This window comes from Hemitrygon akajei, chromosome 9 (assembly GCF_048418815.1).
Source record: "Hemitrygon akajei chromosome 9, sHemAka1.3, whole genome shotgun sequence".
NCBI classification, from domain to species: Eukaryota; Metazoa; Chordata; class Chondrichthyes; order Myliobatiformes; family Dasyatidae; genus Hemitrygon; species Hemitrygon akajei.
The window spans coordinates 106,640,503-106,664,151 of NC_133132.1; the positions used below are offsets into that span (position 1 = coordinate 106,640,503).

At 40.2% G+C, this 23,649-nt stretch overlaps 1 protein-coding gene across 1 annotated transcript in view; it reads right to left on the bottom strand.

Annotated features, from left to right (window-relative positions):
* Nucleotides 1–719: 719 nt before the first annotated feature.
* LOC140733433 (CUB and sushi domain-containing protein 1-like) overlaps nucleotides 720–23,649 on the bottom strand; it is a 2,013,313-nt gene continuing 1,990,383 nt past the window's right edge. The window contains exons 67-71 of the mRNA XM_073056756.1: nucleotides 20,071–20,183; nucleotides 18,549–18,633; nucleotides 15,884–16,022; nucleotides 10,843–10,935; nucleotides 720–8,963 (exon numbers count right to left, since the gene is read on the bottom strand). Of these exons, the coding sequence (XP_072912857.1) occupies nucleotides 8,804–8,963; nucleotides 10,843–10,935; nucleotides 15,884–16,022; nucleotides 18,549–18,633; nucleotides 20,071–20,183 (590 nt within the window). The 3' untranslated portion in view covers nucleotides 720–8,803. The remainder of the gene's footprint in view (nucleotides 8,964–10,842; nucleotides 10,936–15,883; nucleotides 16,023–18,548; nucleotides 18,634–20,070; nucleotides 20,184–23,649) is intronic.

A 23,649-nucleotide genomic window follows, 5' to 3' on the forward strand; every position in this document is an offset into this window, starting at 1 on the left:
CTGATGTGACATTCCGTTATGGCTGATTTATTATTTCCCTCATCATCCATACTCTCCTGACCTTTTCTGGTAATCTTTGATGCCCTTACTAATCAACCTCCATTTTAAATATATCCAATGATTTGACCTTCACAGCTGTCTGTAGCAATCAATTCCACTGTCGTTGGTGAGACTACACTCAGTTTTGGTCACACAGTCATTAGGAAAGGTGTGGTAAAACTGGAATGACTGCAGAAAAGATTTCCAAGGATGTTCTCTGGTCTAGAATTGGGAGCAGTTGGCCAGGCTAGGTCCGTATTCCATGGTGTGTCGGAGAAAGAAAGGCGATGATATAGGAGCATTTAAAGATATGAAAAGCATATAGAAGGTGAATGGTAACAGTCTTTTCTCCAGGGTAGGGGAATCCAAAACTAGAAGGCACGGGTTTAGGGTGAGAGGGAAAGATTTAGAAGAGACCCAAGGGACACTTTTTATGTAAAGTGTTGAGTGTGGAACAAGCTGGTTGAGATAGAAATATAGAAAACCTGCAGCACAATACAGGCCCTTCAGCCCACAAAGTTGTACCGAATGTGTCCCTACCTTAGTAATTACTAGGCTTACCCATAGCCCTCTATTTTTCTAAGCTCCATGTACCTATTCAAAAGTCTCTTAAAAGAGATAGGTACAATAGTATCAGCAAGCAGTTGGTTAGGTACATGGACTGGTGGGACTTAGGAGTATATAATAATAATAACTATTTATTTATAAACCACTTTTTATACAGATGATGTAGCTCAAAGTTACAATGGCATAAAAGTGCAAACATGAAATAAAATTTAAAAAAAACATGGAAATAAAAGACGATTAGATGTTAGTTAAAACCAAGTTTAAATAAATAGGTTTTCGAGGTGCCATTTAAGTGTCAATGGAGTCTGCATCTATTATAGTTTTAGGTACTGAATTCCACACTTTACGTGTTGTTTAATTATCTTTTGAGTCAGATACTTTAAATTTAAGGGACCAGCAGAAGAAAACCTGAGAGCTTGAGCAGGATTATAAAACGAAAACAATTCTGTAATGTAACCCAGTTCCAGATCATTAAGAGTGTTTAAAAACAAGAGAACTTTAAAATAAATTCTGAAAGTTAAAGGAAGCAAATACAGATTAGGTAGGAAGGGAATGATATGTTCCCTCATCCTGGTTTTGGTTATGTCTAACAGGAGAGCTCTGAATGAGTAGAAGTTTGTCAGTAGATTGGTTTATAGGCCAAATGCAGGATATAGGTGCTAGCTTGAGTAGTCACTGTGGTTAGCAAGGACTGGAAAAGTCTGTAACAATTCTCTATGACTCCATCCTAAACCCATGTGTCTTGTTTGCAGTACAACCAAATAAACTGCTTCAATGCATTCCCAAAATTACATATTCCACACATAAGACAAAAAATTATTGTGGTGAAGTATTTAATTAGAATTTTAAATTAGCTTCAAAGGTGGGCAGCATTGCACAGGTGTGAGTACAGTCTTGTATCACAGGTTTTAATGGTAGAAAGGGAATACTCTTCATTGTAACAGGCCACTGCAATGGTAACTTTTCATGTGCAATAAAATCAAAAGTTTAAAACCAGCTATAGATACTACTCTTTAAACAAGATTTCTTTTTTTTACATTATAGGGAAAATTACTTCTTTTACATAGTAAAAACACATTTATTTTAACACCTTTTTACCTACAATATTGTAAAAGGTCTGGCATATTTAATAATTTTACAAATTCCTCATTAAAAATATATCTCTGTACAAAAGGATCTCTTGCACCTACTTCAAGTTAACAGCAGTAGTGGAATGGTATAATGATAATGCCGCTGTTGCAATGGCATTGAAGTGATAGGTAGGCATTTTTACAGCATTTTTTATGTTTTTACAAAATATTTTACACAGAAAACATTATTGCAACCAGCCTGAACAAAGGCAACACCTTTTAAGATAAGGAGCAGCGTAAAACACAGAAGTAAATGGTCTTGTCTCAGAAAGTCTTCTCTGGGGTATTTTCAGCTTGAATTCAAATTGCCCATTTTCTCCATTTCTCTCAGACCTCTCTTCAACCCTCTCAAGGGAGCTGTACTCTTAGTATTTTCCAAAGAATGAATTGGGAGCTCATGTCCTTAATCAAGAATTGAGCACTGCTGTACAGAGGTAGGAATGAGGATTTGAAAGGGTTCTGTTTTACAGTGTAAGATTTAGAGTTGTTGCTGTACTGCTGAGTCTGTCTTACTACCTAGAAAGAGGGTGCCATTTCAATGTGGATGTATGCCTGAATCTTATATTGCATGACTTCCCATTATGATCCTACCATCCAAATGATAACTTTAAAATCAAACTCCCTTCTAATGATTCTGCTCTCCTTGCAGCGGAGTGTTGGATCTTGTGTTTTAATCATTGGAGAGTGCAGGGGAATCCTAATGCAATGTGAAAGGGAAACATAATGAAAGAAATCCTAGTAAAAGAAATCATATTCCCTTCCACCATCAAATTTCTGAACAGACAATGAACCAACCCATGAAAACTACCGCAATATTTTACTCTCTTTTTACAATACTTATTTATTTATTATATTTCTTATTGTAATTGATAGTACGTTTTATGTATTGCACTGTCCTGCTGCCACAGAACAAACTTCATGACATACTTCAGAGATAATAAATCAGATTCTGATTCTGAGAATTTGGCCATTGATGCCACTGGCTAATATGACTGGCATTCTGCCTGATACTATCAGTATAATCAAGAAAGAACCTCAATAGTTCTACATCCAATTCTGGCTTTGGTCTACCAAATGTGTTTTCCACATGATTCGGCTCTGACCAGATGTTTTCTCTCACCATAATTGCCTAAACTGTACTTTCAGTGATATTATGAGGTTTGCCTCCCCTAGCCATGTTACCTAGCATAATTCAAAACATATTATTCACCAATAAAAGTCCAAAGTAATCCAATTTGCATTTCAAAAACCAGTTATCACATCAATCTATAAACAGGGTAATGACACGAAGCTGGGCGGCAGTGTTAGCTGTGAGGAGTATGCTAAGAGGATGCAGGGTGACTTGGATAGATTAGGCGAGTGGGCAAATTCATGGCAGATGCAATTTAATGTGGATAAATGTGAGGTTATCCACTTTGGTTGCAAGAACAGGAAAACAGATTATTATCTGAACGGTGGCCGATTAGGAAAAGGGGAGGTGCAACAAGACCTGGGTGTCATTGTATACCAGTCATTGAAGGTGGGCATGCAGGTACAGCAGGTGGTGGAAAAGGCAAATGGTATGTTGGCATTCATAGCAAAAGGATTTGAGTACAGGAGCAGGGAGGTTCTACTACAGTTGTACAAGGTCTTGGTGAGACGGCACCTAGAGTATTGTGTGCAGTTTTGGTCCCCTAATCTGAGGAAAGACATTCTTTCCATAGAGGGAGTACAAAGAAGGTTCACCAGATTGATTCCTGGGATGGCAGGACTTTCATATGAAGAAAGACTGGATCGACTAGGCTTATACTCACTGGAATTTAGAAGATTGAGGGGGGGATCTTATTGAAACGTATAAAATTCTGAAGGGATTAGACAGGCTAGATGCAGGAAGATTGTTTCTGATGTTGGGGAAGTCCAGAACGAGGGGTCACAGTTTAAGGATAAAGGGGAAGCCTTTTAGGACCGAAATGAGGAAAAACTTCTTCACACAGAGAGTGGTGAATCTGTGGAATTCTCTGCCACAGGAAACAGTTGAGGCTGGTTCATTGGCTATATTTAAGAGTAAGTTAGATATGACCCTTGTGGCTAAAGGGATCAGGGGGTATGGAGAGAAAGCAGGTATAGGGTTCTGAGTTGGACGATCAGCCATGATCATATTGAATGGCGGTGCAGTTAATAATAGTATGTTGCATTAGGATTTTAAAGGGAAATTTATTTATAAGTTCAGTTGCAACCTATTGTTGCCTGCTTGATTGTTTGCTTATTTATTTAATTACTTTGGAGATACAATCAGAATAGACTCTTCCAGCCTTTTAAGCCGCACTGCCCAGCAACCCATCAATTTAAGCATAGCCTAATCATGGGACAATTCACAATGACCTGCTAACTGCTACTTCTCTGGATTATAGGAGGAAAGCAGATCACCTAGAGGGAGTGTACTAACTTGCTTAAAGAGGTTGCCAGAATTGAATTCTGAACTTCAATGCTCCAAGCTGCAATAGCATCGCACTAACTGCTACACTTTTGTGCAATGATACTGTGAGGCTAGCTTTTGAACAAGCTACAAATTTCTAAATGTAGAACATAGCACAGTACAAGCTCTTCAGCCCACAATGTTGTGTCGATCTTTTAATCTACTCTGAGATGAATCTAACCCTTCCCTCTTACATTACCCTTCATTTTTCTATCATCCTTGAGCCCATGAATTTCACCTTCAATGAATTTCAGCTTATGGCATTGTGCAGCACATAATATGCAGACTTTAATCAGATATTGTTCTGTGAATGGCGAAGTTTGCTTTGTGATTCCTGTTTTGTCCTGTTCAGTGGGAAACTGGTATATTTCTCCTGTAATAAACCAACACTTCAAGTATGAAACCTGGTTACAGTTTGTCTCCACACCCAAAAATATAGTAGTTTAGACTGTTGACTAGAATAAGGATATAATGGAGAATATCAAGGGCTCAGTTTATCAGCATGCCTTGTCATATGATTCAAATAGATGCTTGCATTTAGTTTTAAGAGCTTAACAAGAAAATAAAATTATAAATGTGCCTAAGATTACATTGTTGATGTACATGCCAATAAAATAGAGCAGATTTGTTTGTAATAAGGCTTGTAGGGTATTAGTGAATATAGAATAGTACATTACAGGCTCTTTGGCCCATGGTGTGTGCAAACCCTTGAGCTCATGGTATTTTGCCAATTCATTAACCTACTCCAAGACCAACCTATCAGTTCCCTCCAACATAGTTCTCAATTTTTCTTTCATCCATGTGCCTATCTAAGAGTCTCTTGAAATGGCCCTGCTATATCTGCCTCTACTACTACCACTGGCATCGTCTTCCACATTCCTATCCTAAACTTCCCTCTCAATACCTTAAAGTTATAACCCATTTGTTTGAGCCATTTCCACCCAAGGAAAAAGGTGCTGGCTGTCCGCTCTGTCTAGGCCTCTTAACATCTTGCACATTTTTATCAAGTCACCTTTCACCCTTCTCTCCAAAGAAAAAAGCCCTAGCTCACTTAACCTATTCTCATTAGACTTGCCCTCTATTCCTGGCAGCATCCTGATAGATCTCCTCTGCATCCTCTCTAAAGCTTCCACATCCTTCCTATAATGTGGTGACCAGAATGGTACACAATACTCCGAGTGTGGTCTAACCCAGATTTTATTGAGCTGCAGTATTATCTCGTGGCTCTTGAACGCAGTCCCCTTACTCGTGAAGGATACACCTTCTTAGCCACCCAATAATTTTGAGGAATCTATGAACATGAGCCTAAGGTGTCTCTGTTGCTCCACATTGTTAAGAATCCTGCAATTAACCCTGTATTCTGCCTTCTGCTTTCAAGTTCAATCTTCCAAAGTGAATCACTTCACTTCGTGCATGACAGATCATTTCGCTGGCAATAAAGAGATTAAAGAAGAATTGGTCTTTGCTTGACTTGGTAAGTATTTACAGTATTGTCTATTTTTAATTTCAGATTTCCAGCACCTGTAGTTATTTTTTGCTTTTCAACACTTTGTCAGATGTTTAATCATCTAAAGTTCAGACCGAATTTCTAAAGGCGTTTTCAAATTGGAAACCACATACATAGAAGTCATAGAATACTACAGCAGAGAAACAGTCCCTTTGCCCCACCTATTCCATGCTGCCTAGTTCCATCGAACTGCACCCAAGATCATAGATCTTCATGGCCTCCCATCCATGTTACCCAATAGAGATTATCATTAACTTCCAGTTACCTCTTCTTTTACTATCTCCTTTTCATCAAGAAACCTTCCTTAGTTGATGCATGATAAACAGAATTGTTTAAATTTTCCAGGTTTGTGCATTTGATTAAAATCTGACCTTCAGCAAGCTGTATCAGTTATGCTGGTGACCTAGTGAACATGGTCAACATTGATGCAACAACACTTTCACAACTAAATCTAGGGAACCTTTATGATCCAAGTTATAAATATTTTTCAAATCATTATGTCCTTTATATCTCTACCAGTCTAGTTATTAATTGCTGATCAGAAAACAGACAATGCATCTAATTAAAAAAGATACCAAAGCCCATGTGATTTATTAGACCATAAGACACATGAGCAGAATTATGCCATTTAGCCCATCGTGTTTGCCCTACCATTCTATTATGGCGGTTTTACTATCCCTCTCAACCTCATTTTCCTGCTTTCTCCCCATAACCTTAGACACCCTGATTAGCCAAGAACCTGTCAATCTCTGCTTAAATGCATCCAGCCATCTGTGGAAGGAATTCATTACGGCTAAAGAAATTCCTCCTCATCTCTGTTCAAAATGGATACCCCTCTGTTGAGGCCGTGTCCTCTGCTCCTAGTCTCCCCCACTGTAGGAAACATTGTCTCCACATCAACGCTATTAAAATGACCTCAATAAACAAGACAAATACATAATGTTCTGTTCGTAAAATAGGTTTGTTTTAGCTAAACTTTGAAACAAAATATTTTATTTATAAAAGTAATCACTTCCTATTCCAATTGACATCTCACTGCAACAAAATCTTTGACTAACTTGTTCCGATAACACATCTCACTTACTAAAGTTGGGATTGGCAATCAGATTGGATTTTTCAATGAGATGAAATAAGGGCAAATGATGATTGTAGTCTTGTAGAGACTGCTCAGTATATTAATATCCAATGTTTATTATGATTAAAATGTTGATAGAAGTTTGTCTCATTGTGGAGAGAAAGAAGTATTTTAAAAATGTCATTTCAGTCTATTATTGGGTTATGTAAACCCATTTAAGTAAACATCATCAGCAGTGATGTCTAAGCTTCTGTTAGACAGTGACTGCCCTGCTTCACTCCTCTCCTAGTTTACTATCACGTGGGCTTTGTCCACACCTTGGGGGGGTAAAACTGATTTTCTATTTGTTGTGATGAATCACAATTTCTATTTTTTTTGTTATTTCTGTGGTGTTATGATGAATGAGGCAGTGTTCCCTTTTAGTAGGTTGCTACTAAAGAAATCACAAATGCTTACTGCGATTCTTTTTCACAGTATGAAGTGGTTGTCAGTAAAGCTATGAGAGTAGAGGTCAGAAGTGAAGGCACTCTTTTTTGGATGAAGGTAACCTTGCCCAGAAAGAAAAGTATCCCCAATTTCCTCTTCAGTAATGTGCAACATGCACACTTTCACCCAGAGACTAGGTTTATTTAACTGAATCAGTTTTCTGCTTCATACCCTATCCGTGCGTCGTTTGTCTGGAAAGAGCAGGCAATTGGGTCACTGGTTGTGTTTCATCTTCACATCAAGAATTGACAAGTACTGACTTTTATCCCCTCATGAGCTATCTTCTTCCATGAGGGTGGAGGACATTTTCTATGCACAAACTGGATGAATAGTTGAAGGTACAGTGTATCCCAATATCCACAAGGAGCACAAACTAGAGACCAGGGGATTCTCAGCACTATCTTTGCTAAGGAAATCTCATCTTCCCCCTCTGCAATGCCTGAAATAAGCAACTGAAACAGACAGTTTGAGGCAACAACTTTTCACACACTCTTCTTGGGAAAATAAATAAGTATTTTCTTTTTCCTCTGGATATAATTTATAAAAGGCAGTATTTATAGAAGCTACTTGGACAACAGAATAGAATTTTGTTATTTCTTCACTTCAGCCTGTGGAGAGACAGAAAATACTAGTTGTTTGGAAATATAATATTGTATTAAAAATTCAGCTTTTTTGGCTTTTAACAACTTATTCAAACAACAATATTCAATTGATTTTTTTTCCCAGAGGAATCATAAAAACTCTCAATTTTGTTTCCATATACAATTATAATCTCAACGGAAACCAACTCTTTAAGAATGCATATCTGAAGGAAATAATATTGCAATGCTCTAATATCTATCCGCATTGGTAAGATTATGTGATGTTCAGCAATGGAAAATTAATTCTTATTAAAGCAAATTTTGCTGTTACGTACAATGGACAGTGTGGCAAAACCCTGTACTCTAATTAATGCCAGTATCCTGCTCATTCATTCATAATGCACTAGTGCAAAGAATTGTGCAGTAAGCTTTCCATATAATGAATGAAAATAATTCCAATGCTGCCCTGCTTGAGGATGATGGTCTTTTCTTTTTGTGTGAAGTAGGCAGCTGCAAATATTAGGTTCATCTAGAGTCTGTTAGTATCGGTAGTGGAATAAGTTTGTTCTCCTTGTCCATTTTCACCTCTTCTTGGAAGAATATGTAGTCAAAAAAATAATCTGATATTTGGGTAGGTTATGTCATCCGGATGCCTAACTCGCATCTCCCCAAACAGATCCGCTATTTGGATTCAAAGCAGAAAGATTCAAACCCATCCAAGGTTTCGGTCCTTCCTGTGTTAGACACCTGAAGGAATTGCTTTGACTGTTTGTCTGAGGGGATTGTCCCAGCCAAAAGTAAGAGACTCCATTGCCTTGGTTTGTCCTATCAAAAGTTGTCAGAGTACCACTGCAGAGCAAGCAGTAAGACAGAGCGATGTGGTTGGGACATGGCACTGGAGTGGTTACTGCTCACCAGGTAGAGGTATGGCTAATATCAGTTACTCAGCAGTCAAACTGATGGCTATACAACTGTACACACAGTGTTCAGTGTTGTGTCAAACCTCACAGCCTTTGCCTCGGTAGGCTTTAAGTTAGTATCATACATTGGATTTTCAAAAGAAGCCTGTCCATTTGTGTTTTCATGGCCAACATACCCATTATATTGTACTTTTGGTCTTGTTCTGGAAGGAATAGAAACAAAAATGTTAATTTTTTTAATATATATCAAGTTCTTTAAAAACAACTTTTAAGGGAGAAAGAGAAATATATATAATTTTTAATAAGAATTTAGTTATTTTTATACCTTACACAGTTCTGCTACCACAAAACAACAAACTTCATGACATATGACAGTGATAATAAACCTGTTTTTGATTAGACCATGATAGAACGGACTGATGATTTAGTAATAGGCCCCTCCAAAACAATTGCTATGGATCTGTTACCCGAGTCTATGAGATTATCACAACCTGGATCACCCTGTAACCTGACCAAATTCTGGGAAAGTTACTAAACCATCCCAATCCCAAAACTATAAGTCTGTCTGCTTACAGTAGCATTGGCACCTACAGTTCAACAGCACGTGTTAAAACCACTCTATTTATTTTTTGTTTAAGGGTGGTGAGAGTTGCATCATCACCTGCACGTGGGTGAGGTCAACGTGAACTATGATCTCTACTATAATAAAGCAACACCAACTCCAATGGATAGGTCTTGTCATCTAAGTGGCTAACTCGCATCTCTCCCAGATGAAGGAAGCACAAGACCTGGTGGGCAAAGGAAACACTTCAAAGACAACATCAAAATCAGCCTAAAGAAATTCAACACTGCATCTGAAAACTGGGAAGACATTGCACTCAATAAATACATCTGGAGAAAATGTGTTCAAGAGGGAGCTGTGCTACAAGAGAACGACCTCCGCTGTGCCACAGAGAACATGCAGCAGCTGTGAAGGAGAGCCTGGCCAACCAAAATTCCTAATCAGTTACCACTTACTCTTGTCCACATTGCACCAGAATACGTGGAACGCAGATTGACCTCTACAGCCACCTAAGGACTCACCAATAGACAACCCCTAAGGAGAACATCATACTCATCTCAAGTGATCACACTAAATTTAATTTTTGCTTAATGACCCTCTGGTGGCTCAAATGAGAACTATTAATTCCAACAGAGCAAGAATAGTCCTCCATTTATGTTGGAGTAAAAACAGGAAAAAAATAATTTTCAAGCTTCTTCATTTGTTCTATGATGGACAGAATAGCATAGGAGAGACAAGCTTAGTATAGTGCTGAGGTAACCAGTTATGCAATCTGTGGCCACTTTATTAGGTACAGGAGGTAGCTAATAAAGTGACCACAGAGGGTATTTCTATATATTCGTGGTCTTTTATTGCTGTAGCCTATTTACTCAAAGGTTCGACATGTGTGTTCAGACATATTCTTCTGCACACCACTGTCGTAACAGTTAGTTAAGTTATTGGCGCCTTCCTGTCAGCTTGAACCAGTCTGAGCATTCTCCTTTGACCTCTCTCATTAACAAGACCCCTTTATACCCACAGAACTGCTGCTCACTTGACTGCTTTGTTTTCACCTCATTCTCTGTAAACTCTGGAGACTGTTGTGTGTAAAAATCTCAGAAGATCACCAGTTTCTGAGATACTCAAACTACCCCACCTGGCACCAATAATTATTCCATCATCAAAGTCACTGAGATGAAATTTCTTTCCGATTCTGCTGTTTGGTATTAACAGGAAATGAACCTCTTTACCATGTCTATATGGTTTTATGTATTGAGCTGCTGCCACATGATGGACTGATTGTGTATTTGCATTCATGAGCAGGTGTGCAGGAGTCCCTAACAAAGAGGCCACTGAGTGCACCTCATTGCAGAATTCCCCAGAAGAGGTGTGGGAGGACAAAAAAAGAGGCAAGTTTGCCATGCTTGCTTGCAGTCAGGTGACCCCTGCATGAAGATGCACATGTGTGAAAATCATGTGAGGATGGTGTGGGCTCATATGCGACGCCCCGCCACACAACTGATTAATCTGCCACCACTCACCGTCTAGGCTCACACATGAAGAATGGCCACTTGGGCAAGGTGCTGGAAGGCTGCCGACGCCTATGGAAGCGTACCCCAGCATGAGTCACCGTCCTCGGGAGAGGATAGAAAAAAAAAGCAGAAGATTGGGTGGGGAGGAAGAAGGAATTTACTGACAGAGCAACACAAAGTATGAACGGTAAAATATCGTACCGTGGAACAAAAAGCGCTTGTTGCAAGTTAAAGCACAGCATTAAAGCTACTCCTTGTAGAGTGATAGAAAAGTACAGCACAGAAACAGGCCCTTTGGCCCATCTAGACCATACGGGACTATTATGCTGCCTTGGCCCATCAACCCTCACCAAGCCAATAGTCCTCTATACCCCTCCCATCCTTGTACCTATCCAGATTTCTCTTCTATGTTGAAATTGAATCCGAATCCAACACTTGCACTGGCAGCTCATTTCACATAGAGCTTATTTCACCCGCTGAATGAAGAAGTTTCCCCCTCAGTCTGCCCCTAAACATTTCACCTTTAACCCATGACCTCCAGGCCTCACCCAACCTCAGTGTAAAAAGCCTTCATGCATTTACCCTATCTAAGCCCCTCATAATTCTATATAGCTCTATCAAATTTCCCCTCATTCTCCTACACTCCCAGTAATAAAATCCTAACCTCTTTAAACTTTCCTTATAACTCAGGTCCTCAAGACCCAGCAACACCCTTGTTAATTTTCTATGTACTCTTTCAATCCTTTTGTTCTAGGTTCAACTCTCAGTGAAGGAGGAAACATTGTTTAAGGTCAGTAAAACTGAACAATGATTAAGTTTATTTGCATACCTTTATTATGTACAAGGGAGAGATCTTTACCCAGAAGGAACCCCAATCAAGCTGTGCCAAGTTGGACTCAATAGATATTTGGTGGATGTAGCAAGCAGAATTAACGTGTCACTTTAATCACCTGTAAAAACACTTGGGCTGACTACAAATTTTCTTTCCATGATCTATTTTATTTTTATTTTTTATTTAGAGATACAGCGTGGAATCGACACTTCCAGTCTGAGCTGTGCCACCAGCAACCCACCAATTTAACCCTAGACCAATCACAGGACAATTTACAATAACCAATTCACCTACTAATCTGTACATCTTTGTACTATAGGAGGAAACCAGAGGACTAAGAGGAAACCCACATGCATGTAGGAAGGAATGTAGAAACTTGCAGAGGATGCCAGAACTAAACTCTGAACTCCGACACCCCAAGGTGTAATAGCATTGTACTGACCACTAAGCTAACATGGTGCCACAGTAAGTTTTCACTTCATGTGTTGTGACTCTGATCTACTAGTTGTCACTTGCTACTTATCTGATGCTATGTGCCTGTGATGCTGCTGCAAGAATGCTTTTCATTGCAAATGTTCATAGCTGTACTTGTGCATATGGCAATCCACTCATTAAGAAAATAAGTAGATTAAATTAATCTAAACTCCACAAGTAATAACTTCCTGAATTTTGAATTTAGTATGCAAGCTTGGTTAACATGGCTTTGATTTCCTGCTATTTAAAATCAAATCTTACTTTTCTAACAAAGTGAGTATCTTCAAATGTGAGGACAGCATGGAACAGGCTGATAGGTTAGAACGTATCGGCATAAAGAGGATATACTGAAATGTTTTAAAAAAAAGGATAGATAAGTCATCTGAGCATAACTAGATTCATCTCAGGTTACAACAGGAAGTGACGGAAGAGATTGCTACCCCTTTGCGTCCTCACTGGCCCCAGGAAGAGTACCAGATGATTGGATAGTGGCAAATGCTATTCCTTTGTTTAAGAAAGGTAATGGGGATAATGTTGGGAAGTACAGACCAGAGAGTCTTGCTTCACTGGTGAGCAAATTATTGAAATTTCTTAGAGACTCAATTAGAGCATTTGGAAGAGCATAGTCTGATTAGGGATAGTCAGCATGTCTTGTGAGGTTGTGCCTCAGGAACATGATTAAATTCTCTGAGGAAATGACAAAGTAAATTAATGAATGTAGAGTTTTAGATGTGGTGTATAAGGGTTTTTAGTAAGGTGTTTGGCAATGCTTCCCATGGTTGGGCCATTCAGAAAGTCAGGAATGGGATCCAGGGAAACTTGCCTTTGATGATTCAGAGTTGGCCTGTCCACAGAAGGCAGAGGATGGTAATAGATAGAAAGTTTTCTGCCTGGAGGTCGGTGTTCAATGATGTTCTGTAGGAATCTGTTCTGGAACTCTTGATCATTGTGATTTTTATAAATGACTTGGATAAGGAAGTGGAAAGGTGGTTTTATAAGCTTGCTGGTAACATGGAGATTGGTGATTTTGTGGTAGAGTATAAGGTTATCATCGGGATATTAGTAGGAATCTGCCCTCTGTTGTTCCAGGCTAACAAATTAATGACGCTTTATTATCTTCTACTAGAGAAGAGAAGCATGGTTACTACTCCATTACTTCTGCATCACCAGTAACTTAGGAGATCCATGTTTCTCTTAAACTGCTGTGAAAGGAATAGAGTGCAAACAAACTCCTAGGGAATATTTGTAGGTAAATCCAGTGATAAGTCCACAAGATTGGACTTTGTAGGTCTGTTGTTTAGCTTCTAATTATTCTCCTCGATCTAAATCAGGATGTGGATGACACCGAGATTGGGGAGGGCTATCAAAGCTTTTTTGAAAGTGGCATCATAGGAAATCAGAGTCATAAAGAAGTTTTTCGGACTTTGAGCTTAATAAATCAGGGTAATGAATAGAGAAACTGGGATTTTCTGTTGGAGATGCATAAGACAATCACCGATTTGATGGTAATGCGGTAAACTGGATCAGCAAGTTTGCAAATAATGCTCAGACTGGAGGTGTAATGAACAGCGAAGAAGGCTATTAAAGCTTGCAGAGGGATCTTGCTACTAAAAAATGAGCTGGAAAATGGCATATAGAATTTAATGCAGACAAGCGTGAAGTGTTGCACCTTGGGAGAACAAGCCAAGGTATGACTTATTCAGTGAACATAGGGCATTGAGGAGAGTGGTAGAATGGAGGGATCTGGGAATACAGATCCGTCATTTCTTGAAAGTGGCATCACAGGTAGAGAGGGTTCTAAAGAGAGCTTTTGGCACATTGGCTTCCATAAATTAGAGTATTGCATGCATGTTTAGAATATATTGAAGATGTATAAGACGTTGGTGGTGCCTAATTTGGAATACTGTGTGCAGTTTTGGTCAAATACCCTCTGGAATTATATGAATAAGATTGAAAGAGTATAAAGAAAACATAGATGGTGCTGGGACTTGAAGACCTGAATTTTTGGGAAGGTTGAATAGGTTAGGACTTTATTTCCTGGAGAATGAGGGGGAATCTGATAGTTATATAAAATTATGAGGGGTACAGTTAGAATACATAGTTAGGATAAACTGAGATTTGGTGAGACTAGAACTAGAAGTCTTAGGTTAACAATGAAAGGTGCAATATTCAAGTGACACATGAGGGGAACGTCTTCACCCAGAGGATGGTGAGAGTGTGGAACAAGCAGCCAGCGAAAGTGGTAGATGCAGGTTCAATTGCACTATTTAAGGGAAGTTTGGGTAAGTACTTGGATGAGTCGTATGGAGACCTATGGTCTTGGTGGTGGTAGATGGGACCAGGAAGAAAACTATGCTGGCAAGGGCTAGATGGGCTGAAGGACCGGTTTCTGCGCTGTAATGATCTATGAGTCTAACCTACTTCAGCTGAGTAAAGTTAAATAGTACATCACTTGAATCTGGCTAGAGTGGAGCATAACCCAGTGTTGACAGCTTTGAGGATATGGGGTTGTTCCATTGCTGGAATCTGGAACATGGATTCTGTGTTACTTGGGGAACAGACCAAATCTGTGTAACACTCAGAACATTCTATTGAGGCTTCTCTAATTTTAGTGGGACCTACAGTGCATTGATTCCAAAGGCAAGAGTGGATGAAGTGATTTTGTTAATACTTATAATTAATTACTCTAACAGTTTTTAAACACCACTCTCATTCCAGAAACAGTGTCTTTGCTCAGAGATATACAAGCCTATGAGGGTACAGCATTGCAGTCTTTTCCCCATGATGTTGAACTAGAGATCATAGCATGAAAGGTGAAATGTTTAAGGGGAATCTAAAGGGGAACTTCTTCACTGAGAGGGTGGTGTGAGTGTAGAAGTGATAGATGTGCATTTGATTGTAACCTTTAAGAGAAGTTTGGATAAGTACATGGTGGAGGGGTGTATGGAGGGATATGGTCTAGGTGCAGGAGATGGGACTAGGCAAAAGATTAGTTCATCATGAACTAGATGGGCCAAAGGGCCTGTTTCTGTGCTGTAGTACTCTGACAAAGCAGTAAAGGCTAGGGCTTCTGCACGATCTCCCAATTATCGTGTGGAGGATTAGAGAGAGTGGCAGTTTGAAATGGCCAGCCTTAGATATGCGATGTGGGGTTGATAGGCAGCAGTTCTGAAGAGTAAGCTCACTCTAGCCCAGTCCGGGAGACATGGGAGATGGCAGTTGCTGGAATCTTTAACAACACACAAAACCCTGGAGAAACTTGGCAGGACAGGAAGCACCATGATGAAGAGCCTCAACCTGAAACATTACCTCTCCATCTCCCTCCATAGATGCTACCTGACCTGCTGAGTTCCACTGGTCTGGTTCCAGTCTGCATGTGCAGTTTCTCATTTAAAGTATTGAAACCGAAATGTGTTTGTGTGTGATTACTGCTTCCCTTACAAAGGCCTGAAGTAAATCAAAGGTCCACTGAACTAGATCTTATCAATTTCCCATTCTGATCAGCTAAAGCAAATGTTTTTGTCCTACAAAATATGCTTTTGATGTTTTTTGTTATTCTATACAGAATATTTATTTGATTAAAAAAGGTTTAAGGTGAGTTGCAGGTTTGTTGTTGGACCAATCACATTGGCACTAACTAGCATGAATACTGTAGAAAGCACGATAAGTAAACATGTCTATGTTGTAACTGGAGCAGTATCACCAGATTAGTTTCCTCACAGAAGCAGGATGTAAATGTTTCACCTGTGTTTGTAGAGGTAAAAAGCAAATCCTGCCAGGATGAGGGCAAAGAAAGGAACCAAGATGGCAGCTGCTACAGAACTGCTGTTTGTGCCATAGTAATAATTAGATTTGTCTCTGCCCAGTGAACCTCCTGGTGGCCCTGAAAGAGAAAGAAAGATGTAAGTGTGTCAGATATCACACGCCGACAGAAACTGGGAGGTGGTGGGGAGATCACAAGAGTAGGCTTAGGTCATTTGGTCTATCAAGTCTGCTCTGCCATTTCATCATGGCTGATTTCTCTCAAACCCATTCTCCTACCTTCTCCCTGTAACCTTTGACACCTTTACTTATCAAGAACCTATCAACCTCCACCTTACATATGCCCAATGTCTTGGCCTCCTCAGCCATCTGTGATGATGAGCTTCACAGATTCACCACTCTCTAGCAAAAAGAAATACCTCCTCATCTCTGTTCTGTCCTGAGGATGTGCCCGCTGGTCCTAAACTCCCTTACAATTGGAAACATCTTCTCCACATTCACACTATCTATACATTTCAATATTCAAAAATTTCAATGAGATCCCTCCTTATTCTCCTAAACTCCAGTGAGTACAGGCCCAGAGGCAAATAAAAATGCTCCTCATACATTAACCCTTAGGGAGAGGAAAAAGGGGATACGATTGAGGGAGGAAGTGCGTGAGTCAAAAGGGTGAAACAAAAGATAGTTTAGCTATTGGTTAATATAAGGCGACATAGTTTTAAGAAAACACATGAAATGCTAGAAACATAGAGGTCAGGCAGCATCTATGGAAATGACTTTTCCACCAGAGACCCTTCTTCAGGACTGAGAAAGAAGTGGAAAGATGCCAAATAAAAAGGTGGGAGAGGGGAAAGAAGCTAGCAGGAGGGTGATAGGTGAAGGTAGGTGGCTGGGAAAGGTCAAGGGCAGGAAAAGAAAGGATCTGATAGAGAGTGGACAATAGGAGAAAGGGAAGGAAGATGGGACCCAGGGGGATGTAATAATTCAGAGTGGGGAATAGAGGTGGGGGGAATTTGTTCACCAGAAAAAGAAATCAATATTCACACCATCAGGTTGGAGAATACCCAGATGGAATAAAGTGTTGCTTCTTCACAGTGAGGGTGGCCTCATCTTGGTACAAGAGAAGGGATTGATCAACATATTAGAACAGGATTGGAAATTAGAATGAAAATGTTTGACCACTGGGAAGTCCCACTTCTGGTGAATGGTGCAGAGATGCTCAATGAAGCGGTTCCCCATTTTATGATGGGTCTCACCAGTGTACAGGAGCCACATTGGGAGCAATGGACATATTAGACAACTGGAGCAGGTTCAGAGGTGAAGTGTTGCCTTACCTTGGAAGGACTGTTTGGGGCCCTGAGTGGAAGTGAGCAGGTATAGCACTTAGGCCACTTTGAGGGATAAATGCCGGGATGGAGATTAGTGGGGAGGGATGAATGCACAAGGGAATTGTGATGGGAGCAATCCCTGCAGAAAGCAGAGGGGATATGTTTAGAGATAGGATCCCTTTGGAGAAGGCAGAAGTTGTGGAGAATAACGTGTTGTATGCGGAGGCTGTTGGGGTGGTAGGTAAAGACAGGAGGACCCTTTGTCACTGTTAAGGCAGCAGAAAGACTGGATGAGCACAGATGTATGGGAAATGAAGGAGATACGGTGAGGGCAGCATCAATAGTGGAGGGAAGGGAACCCTGTTCATTAATGATAATGTCTCTGATGTCCTGGAATGGAAAGCTGCATCCTGTGAACAGATGTGGCAGAGGCAAAGAAACTGAGAAAAGGGAATAGCATTTTTTACAGAAGGGCAGGAGGAGGTATAGTTAAGATAACTGTGGATAGCAGTAAGTTTATAAAAGATGTTGGTTCACCGTCTGACTCCAGAGAATGAGACAGTGAGATCAAGACAGGGGAGGGAGACATCAAAGATGAACCAAGTGAATTAAAGGGTGATGTGGAAGTTAGAAGAAAAGTTGATAAAATTGACAAGCTCAGCATAGTTTTATGGTGATTGGAGGAAAGTATAGGGGAGATTTAAAAAAAAATCATTTACAGATTGTGGGTGTCACCAGCTAAGCCCGCATTTATTGCCCATCCCTAGTTGCCCTTGAGAAATTTGTGATAAGCTGCTTTCTTGAACTGCTACAGTCCCTGAAATATAGGTTTGCCCACAGTGCTGTTAGGGAGGGAATGCCATGATTTTGACCTAGTGACAATGCAGGAATGGTGATATATTTCCAAGTCAAGTGGGTGGGTGAATTGGAGGTGGATTTCCAAGTGGTGGTGTCCCAGATATCTGCTGTTCTCATCCTTCTAGATGGTAGTGGTAAATGTCAGAGGTAAATTATTTTACGCAGAGAGTGGTGTGTGTGTGGATGCTAGTAGAGGTAGAGGTTGCTGTGCTTCCACTGCCAACTTTGTGTGTCTACAACTCACTAACACTAACTCAGTCATCTTTGGATGGAAACTGGAGTACTCAGAGGAAACCCACGTAGTCATGGGGTGAACATAAAAAACACCTTACAGACAGATGCTGGAATTGAACTGCAATGGCTGGCTCTGCAAAGTGTTATTCTAACCACTATGCTACATGCCGCCGGAGATGAAGGGGAGATGGGAAGGATAGAAGGAAGAGCAAATTACTGTCACAAACCTTGTCTCTGAAAGCCAAACTGCCGAAAGTCTTTGCCTTGAACAAATCCCTGGTAGACAAACGTTCCTTCAGGGTCAGCTGATACCTAAATGTAAGAGTCAGTATATTTAGACTGTCTAGATAACAGATAATGGCATCTTGTGTAAAAGATCATTTTGAGGTTTTTTTCATCATTATGTCTCATTGTCTTTCTCACAGAAAAGGATCACTTTGTATAGACAGCTGTTCAAAAACTGTTCCTTTGAGAAACATCCTCCCTTGACTAACATTTTTTTCTTTGGAGCTAAGGAGGATGAGAAGTGACTTGATGGAGGTGCATAGCATGATAAAGGCATGGATAGAGTGGGCAGCCAGAGACTTTTTCTCAGGGTGGAAATATCTAGTACGAGGGGTTTAATTTTAAGGTGATGGAAGGAAAGTCGAGGGGTGATGCCAGAGTGGTGAATGCGTGGAATGTGCTTTCAGGAATGGTGATAGACTAGGTAAGTTAGGGGCACTTAAGAGACTCTTAGACAGGCACATGGGTGATAGGAAAATGGAGAGCTATGTGGGAAGGAAGGATTAGATTGATCTTTGAGTAGATTAAAGTTGCAGCACAACCCTGTTGGCCAAAGTGTCTGTACTATGTTGTATGATTGTCAGCAAAGTGGGAACTGCAGACACTGAACGTTGACAGCTTTTGTAAGGGTAGAAGTTCTCAACATCATGGTGGACGTGTCCATGTCAATCCAGCCCCCAACCCCATTCAAACCATTTTTTACACAAGCACCAATGAAATTATTCTGAACCAGTGCTCAACATCTGGTATGGAAATTGCAAGGCATCTGATCGCAACACCCTACAAAGGATTACGAGGACAGCTGAAAGGATCATTGGGATCTCTCTTGCATACATCCAAGATATTATCAGGAGCACTGCATACACCGGGCTTTTAGCGTTGTCAATTACCTTTCTCATCCGTCCAGCAACCTCTTTGATCCCCCCACTACCATCAGACAGGAGGTACATAGCATGGGAAATAGCTTCTTCTCCCAGGCCATGACACTACAGAGCGCCCCGCAACTACCCAGTTCTCACCTCGTACTGTATGAGGCTCCAGTAGTGTTATTCTGTTTGCTTTTCAACATATTATTTGTGGTAATAATACTTGTTGTCCACCTATGTCTGAAGGAATATAGTTTTGTTTAGCTGTACAAATGTGTATGGTTGAATGATGATAAAGTTAAACTTTTAGAGTAGACAGCAATCAGGCGAGGGAAACTTGATGACTGCATCGAGGACATCTAGTCATTTCTACTATGGCCAGATTAATTCCCCATTGACTGTGATGTAATTACACTTTAAAGAGAGACATTGAACCATTAACAGACACAGCAGCATCTGCAGAGGAGTAGGGTTCTTGACATTTCATGTTGTGACTCTGCATCGAGGCTTCTTATTAAGAGAATCCTGTTTGCCTTTGATGGGATCCAATTGCAAAATAATTTAGCTACTGATCAGTTTGATGTAATGTTGTACTTACATGACCATCCAAAGCCCAGTTATCATTTCTGAACTTGCTTACAAAGATCTCAATAGGTCCTTTAATCTGATACACTTTTAAGTAAAGTCGAGTCTCTTCTCTTTTGTAGATTCCTGCAAGCGATAAGCACAGGATAATTAGGTTTGATAGAACCATAGAACACTACAGTACAGAAACAGACCTTTCAGCCTATCTATTCCGCCTCATTCTAGCAATCTGCACCTAGACTATGGCCTTCCATACTCCTTATATCCATGTACCTATTCGAATTTTTCTTAACCCATGTCCATAACTTCTGATAGTTTGATCCACACTCTAACCACTCTCTGAATGAAGAAGCTTCCTCGCAGGTTCCCCTTAAACATTTCATCTTTCACCCTAAATTCATGACTTCTAGTTCTAGCCTCACCCCAATCTCAGTTGAAAAATCCTGCATGCATTTATACAATGTCCATCATTTATACCAACAGAAAATTAGAGTGGTTTCATTCATTTCTTAGTACCTTAATGTCACCAGACTTTATTAATAGCCCTGATAAAGATGGTAGAATGCCCATGGTGAATGTACTCTTTCTATTTGGCTGTACCTGGGTGTCAATATCTCTGAAGGGTCCTGGGTCCAACATACTGATGCAATTACAAAGAAGGGAGGACAGTGGCTATATGTCATTAGAACTTTGAGTGTTGGTATGCCATCAAAGACACTCTAAAATTTCCAGAAATGTACCTTGAAGAGTATTCTAACTGGTTGTACAACCATCTGACATGCAGGGGCCACTGCACCAGATCCAAAAAACTGCAGAAATTTGTAAACTCAGCCAGCTACATCGTGGGCACTAGTCTCGCCAGCATTGAGGACACCTTCAATAGGCAGCATCCATCATTAAGGACTCCCATCACCCAGGATATGCCCTCTTCTCAATGCTACCATCAAAGAAGAGGTACAGGAGTCTGAAGACATACACACACTCAATGTTTCAGGAACAGCTTCTTTCCCTCCATCATCAGATTTCTGAATGGACAATGAACTCTTCCTATTTTTTCTTTCTGTTCTTTTTTCCTCTTACATAATTTTATATATACAGTAATATACATTGTGATTTAAAGCTTTTTACATTATGTACTGCAATGTTCTGCTGCCACAAAACAGCAAATTTTATGACACATGCCAATGATATTAAACCTAATTCTTATTCTGATTCTCTCAGGAACTCTGGATAGGATTCATCTGGAAAGGAATACACAGGGAATGCTGTTTCAACACATCTCTTATCCTCCTCAGCAAGTGGATATAACAGCTGAGTATTTACTCATTGCAGGTAGTGCTGGGAATTAATGTTTATGGTGTATCATTCACCTCTGCCCTACTTGGTGGTGTTTGATTGGATTGTTTAATTGTTATTTAATTTCCCATGCCTTCTTCTTGTTGCTGCCATCAGGAAGGTGGTTCAGGACCCGCATCACCAGGTTCAGGAACCATTATTACCCCTCAACCATTAGGTTCTGGGGATGACTTCACTTGCCCCATTACTGAACTGTTCCCACCAATTGGACTCACTGTCAAGGACTCTTCATCTCAAGTTCTCCATATTTTTTGTTTGTTTGTTATTATTTTTGTCTCTTTTTTGTATTTGCAATTTGCTTTTATTTTGCACATTGGTTGTCCACCCTGAGGGTGTGTTTTTTCCATTTGTGTTTCTTGTAGTTAGTGTCATTGCCTACAAGAAAACAAATCTCAGGGTGTAAATGATGACATACATGTACTTTGAACTTTGATTGCAAAGCAACAAGTTTTATACCTCTTTCCATGAATTCTGAATGAATTTTGGATCAAAAATATCAGCACCAACATTGTTGAACTTCTTTCCTGTTGCCACAGCTGCTCACATTATGACCTGTATGGAAAGTATTCCATAATACTTGCAAATGGTGGGAAACCTTCAGAGGTAAGTCACTTGCAAAGAGATACTCCATCTCTGATCTGTTTTTGTAGCCATGGTAACCCCAGGATGTTGGTGGTGGGGAATTGAATAGCTGTAATTCTATCAACTGTCAATTGAATGTTAGACTCTCTGGTGTTGAATGTGCAAATATTACTTGCCACTTTAAGTCTTGCCGCATATATCCTTGGGAGCATTTCATCAATTGAGGAGTTGCAGATTAAACTGAATGTTGTGTCACAGTTATGCCTTTTGGAAAGGGTGAGAGGTCTTTGATTATACTGGCTGCATTACTGAGGCATCAGGAAGTGCAGAGAGACTCCATCAAAGGGACTAACCTTAAGGTGATTGCGTATCAAAACTGCATTGAGAAACTTCTGCAGTCATGTACTTTCTGTGGGATGATTGACCTCTGCTAAGACCAATTATCCTCTGTCAGAGGTATAACTCCAACCACTGAAGCTACACTTGTCTAAATGCAGTGTAGTCCTGATGAAGGGTCTCAGCCCAAAACTCTGACTACTTATTCATTTCCATAGATGCTACCCAACTTCCTGATTTCTTCCAGCATCTGCAGAATCTCTTGTTTATGTAATGCACTGTGATTGTTCTGTTGCTTCAGAACCTTTTACCACATGCCAAAAGTACCAGTGAAGAAAAATAGATCACCTGAAAATGAGATTGTACCAGCCTTCCAAGGACTCTACGCTTCTCGCTGCCTCAGTAAAACAGCCAACCTAATCAAGAACCCCTCCCAGCCCAGATATTCTTACTTTTTGCCTCTTCCATTGAACAGAAGTCCTTCAAACTGAAGCAAAACTTCACCAGCAAATCTGTTGGGTTCATTCTCTATATCCAGTGCATCACACATCTTCTTTCCATCTACAACAACAGTCAGGATTTCCCGGGGGCCGTCCATTTTAATTCCAATCCCCACTCCCATTCTGAAATGTCGGTGCAGGCTAATGGTGTCATGATGTCAAGGTCACTTATTCTTACCTTTAGTTTCTGAAATTCTGTTGTTTGGACCAGGCCTTTGAAAAGCTCTGGTATTAAAAGTGCAATGGCAAAACTAAAACTGGGCAAGATTGAGTGTTTGCTACTTGATACCAATTCACAAACTACACCACAGATATCCACCTGGGCTACTCCATCAGCATTCACAGTAACTACCACCAAGAAAGACAAGGTAATGTAGTGGTTAGCGTAATGCTATTATAGCCTCAGTAACTTGGGTTAATTTCTGCTACTGTCTGTAAGGAGTTTGTACGTTCTCCCTGTGATAACATGGGCTCCTCCAGGTGCTCTGGTTTCTTCCCCCATTCCAAAGAGGTATGGGTTGCTAGGTTAATTGGTCACATGGATGTAAATGGACAGTGAGGGCTCATTGGGCTGGTAAGGCCTGCTATCATGATCCGTCACTAAAGAAAATAAATTTCCCCTCCAAATCACCTTTCATTGTAATTTAGGAATATATTTGCTGTGTCAAAATCCTGCAACAATTTCCCCGACAGTACTATAAGAACTGTCCTTTGAAAGGGTTGCAGTGAATCAAGATGGTGGCTTAGAATCAGCACCTCATAGTTAGGGGCAGACAAGAAGTGCTGGTCTTGTTAACAATGCATCAATCCTGGAAAAA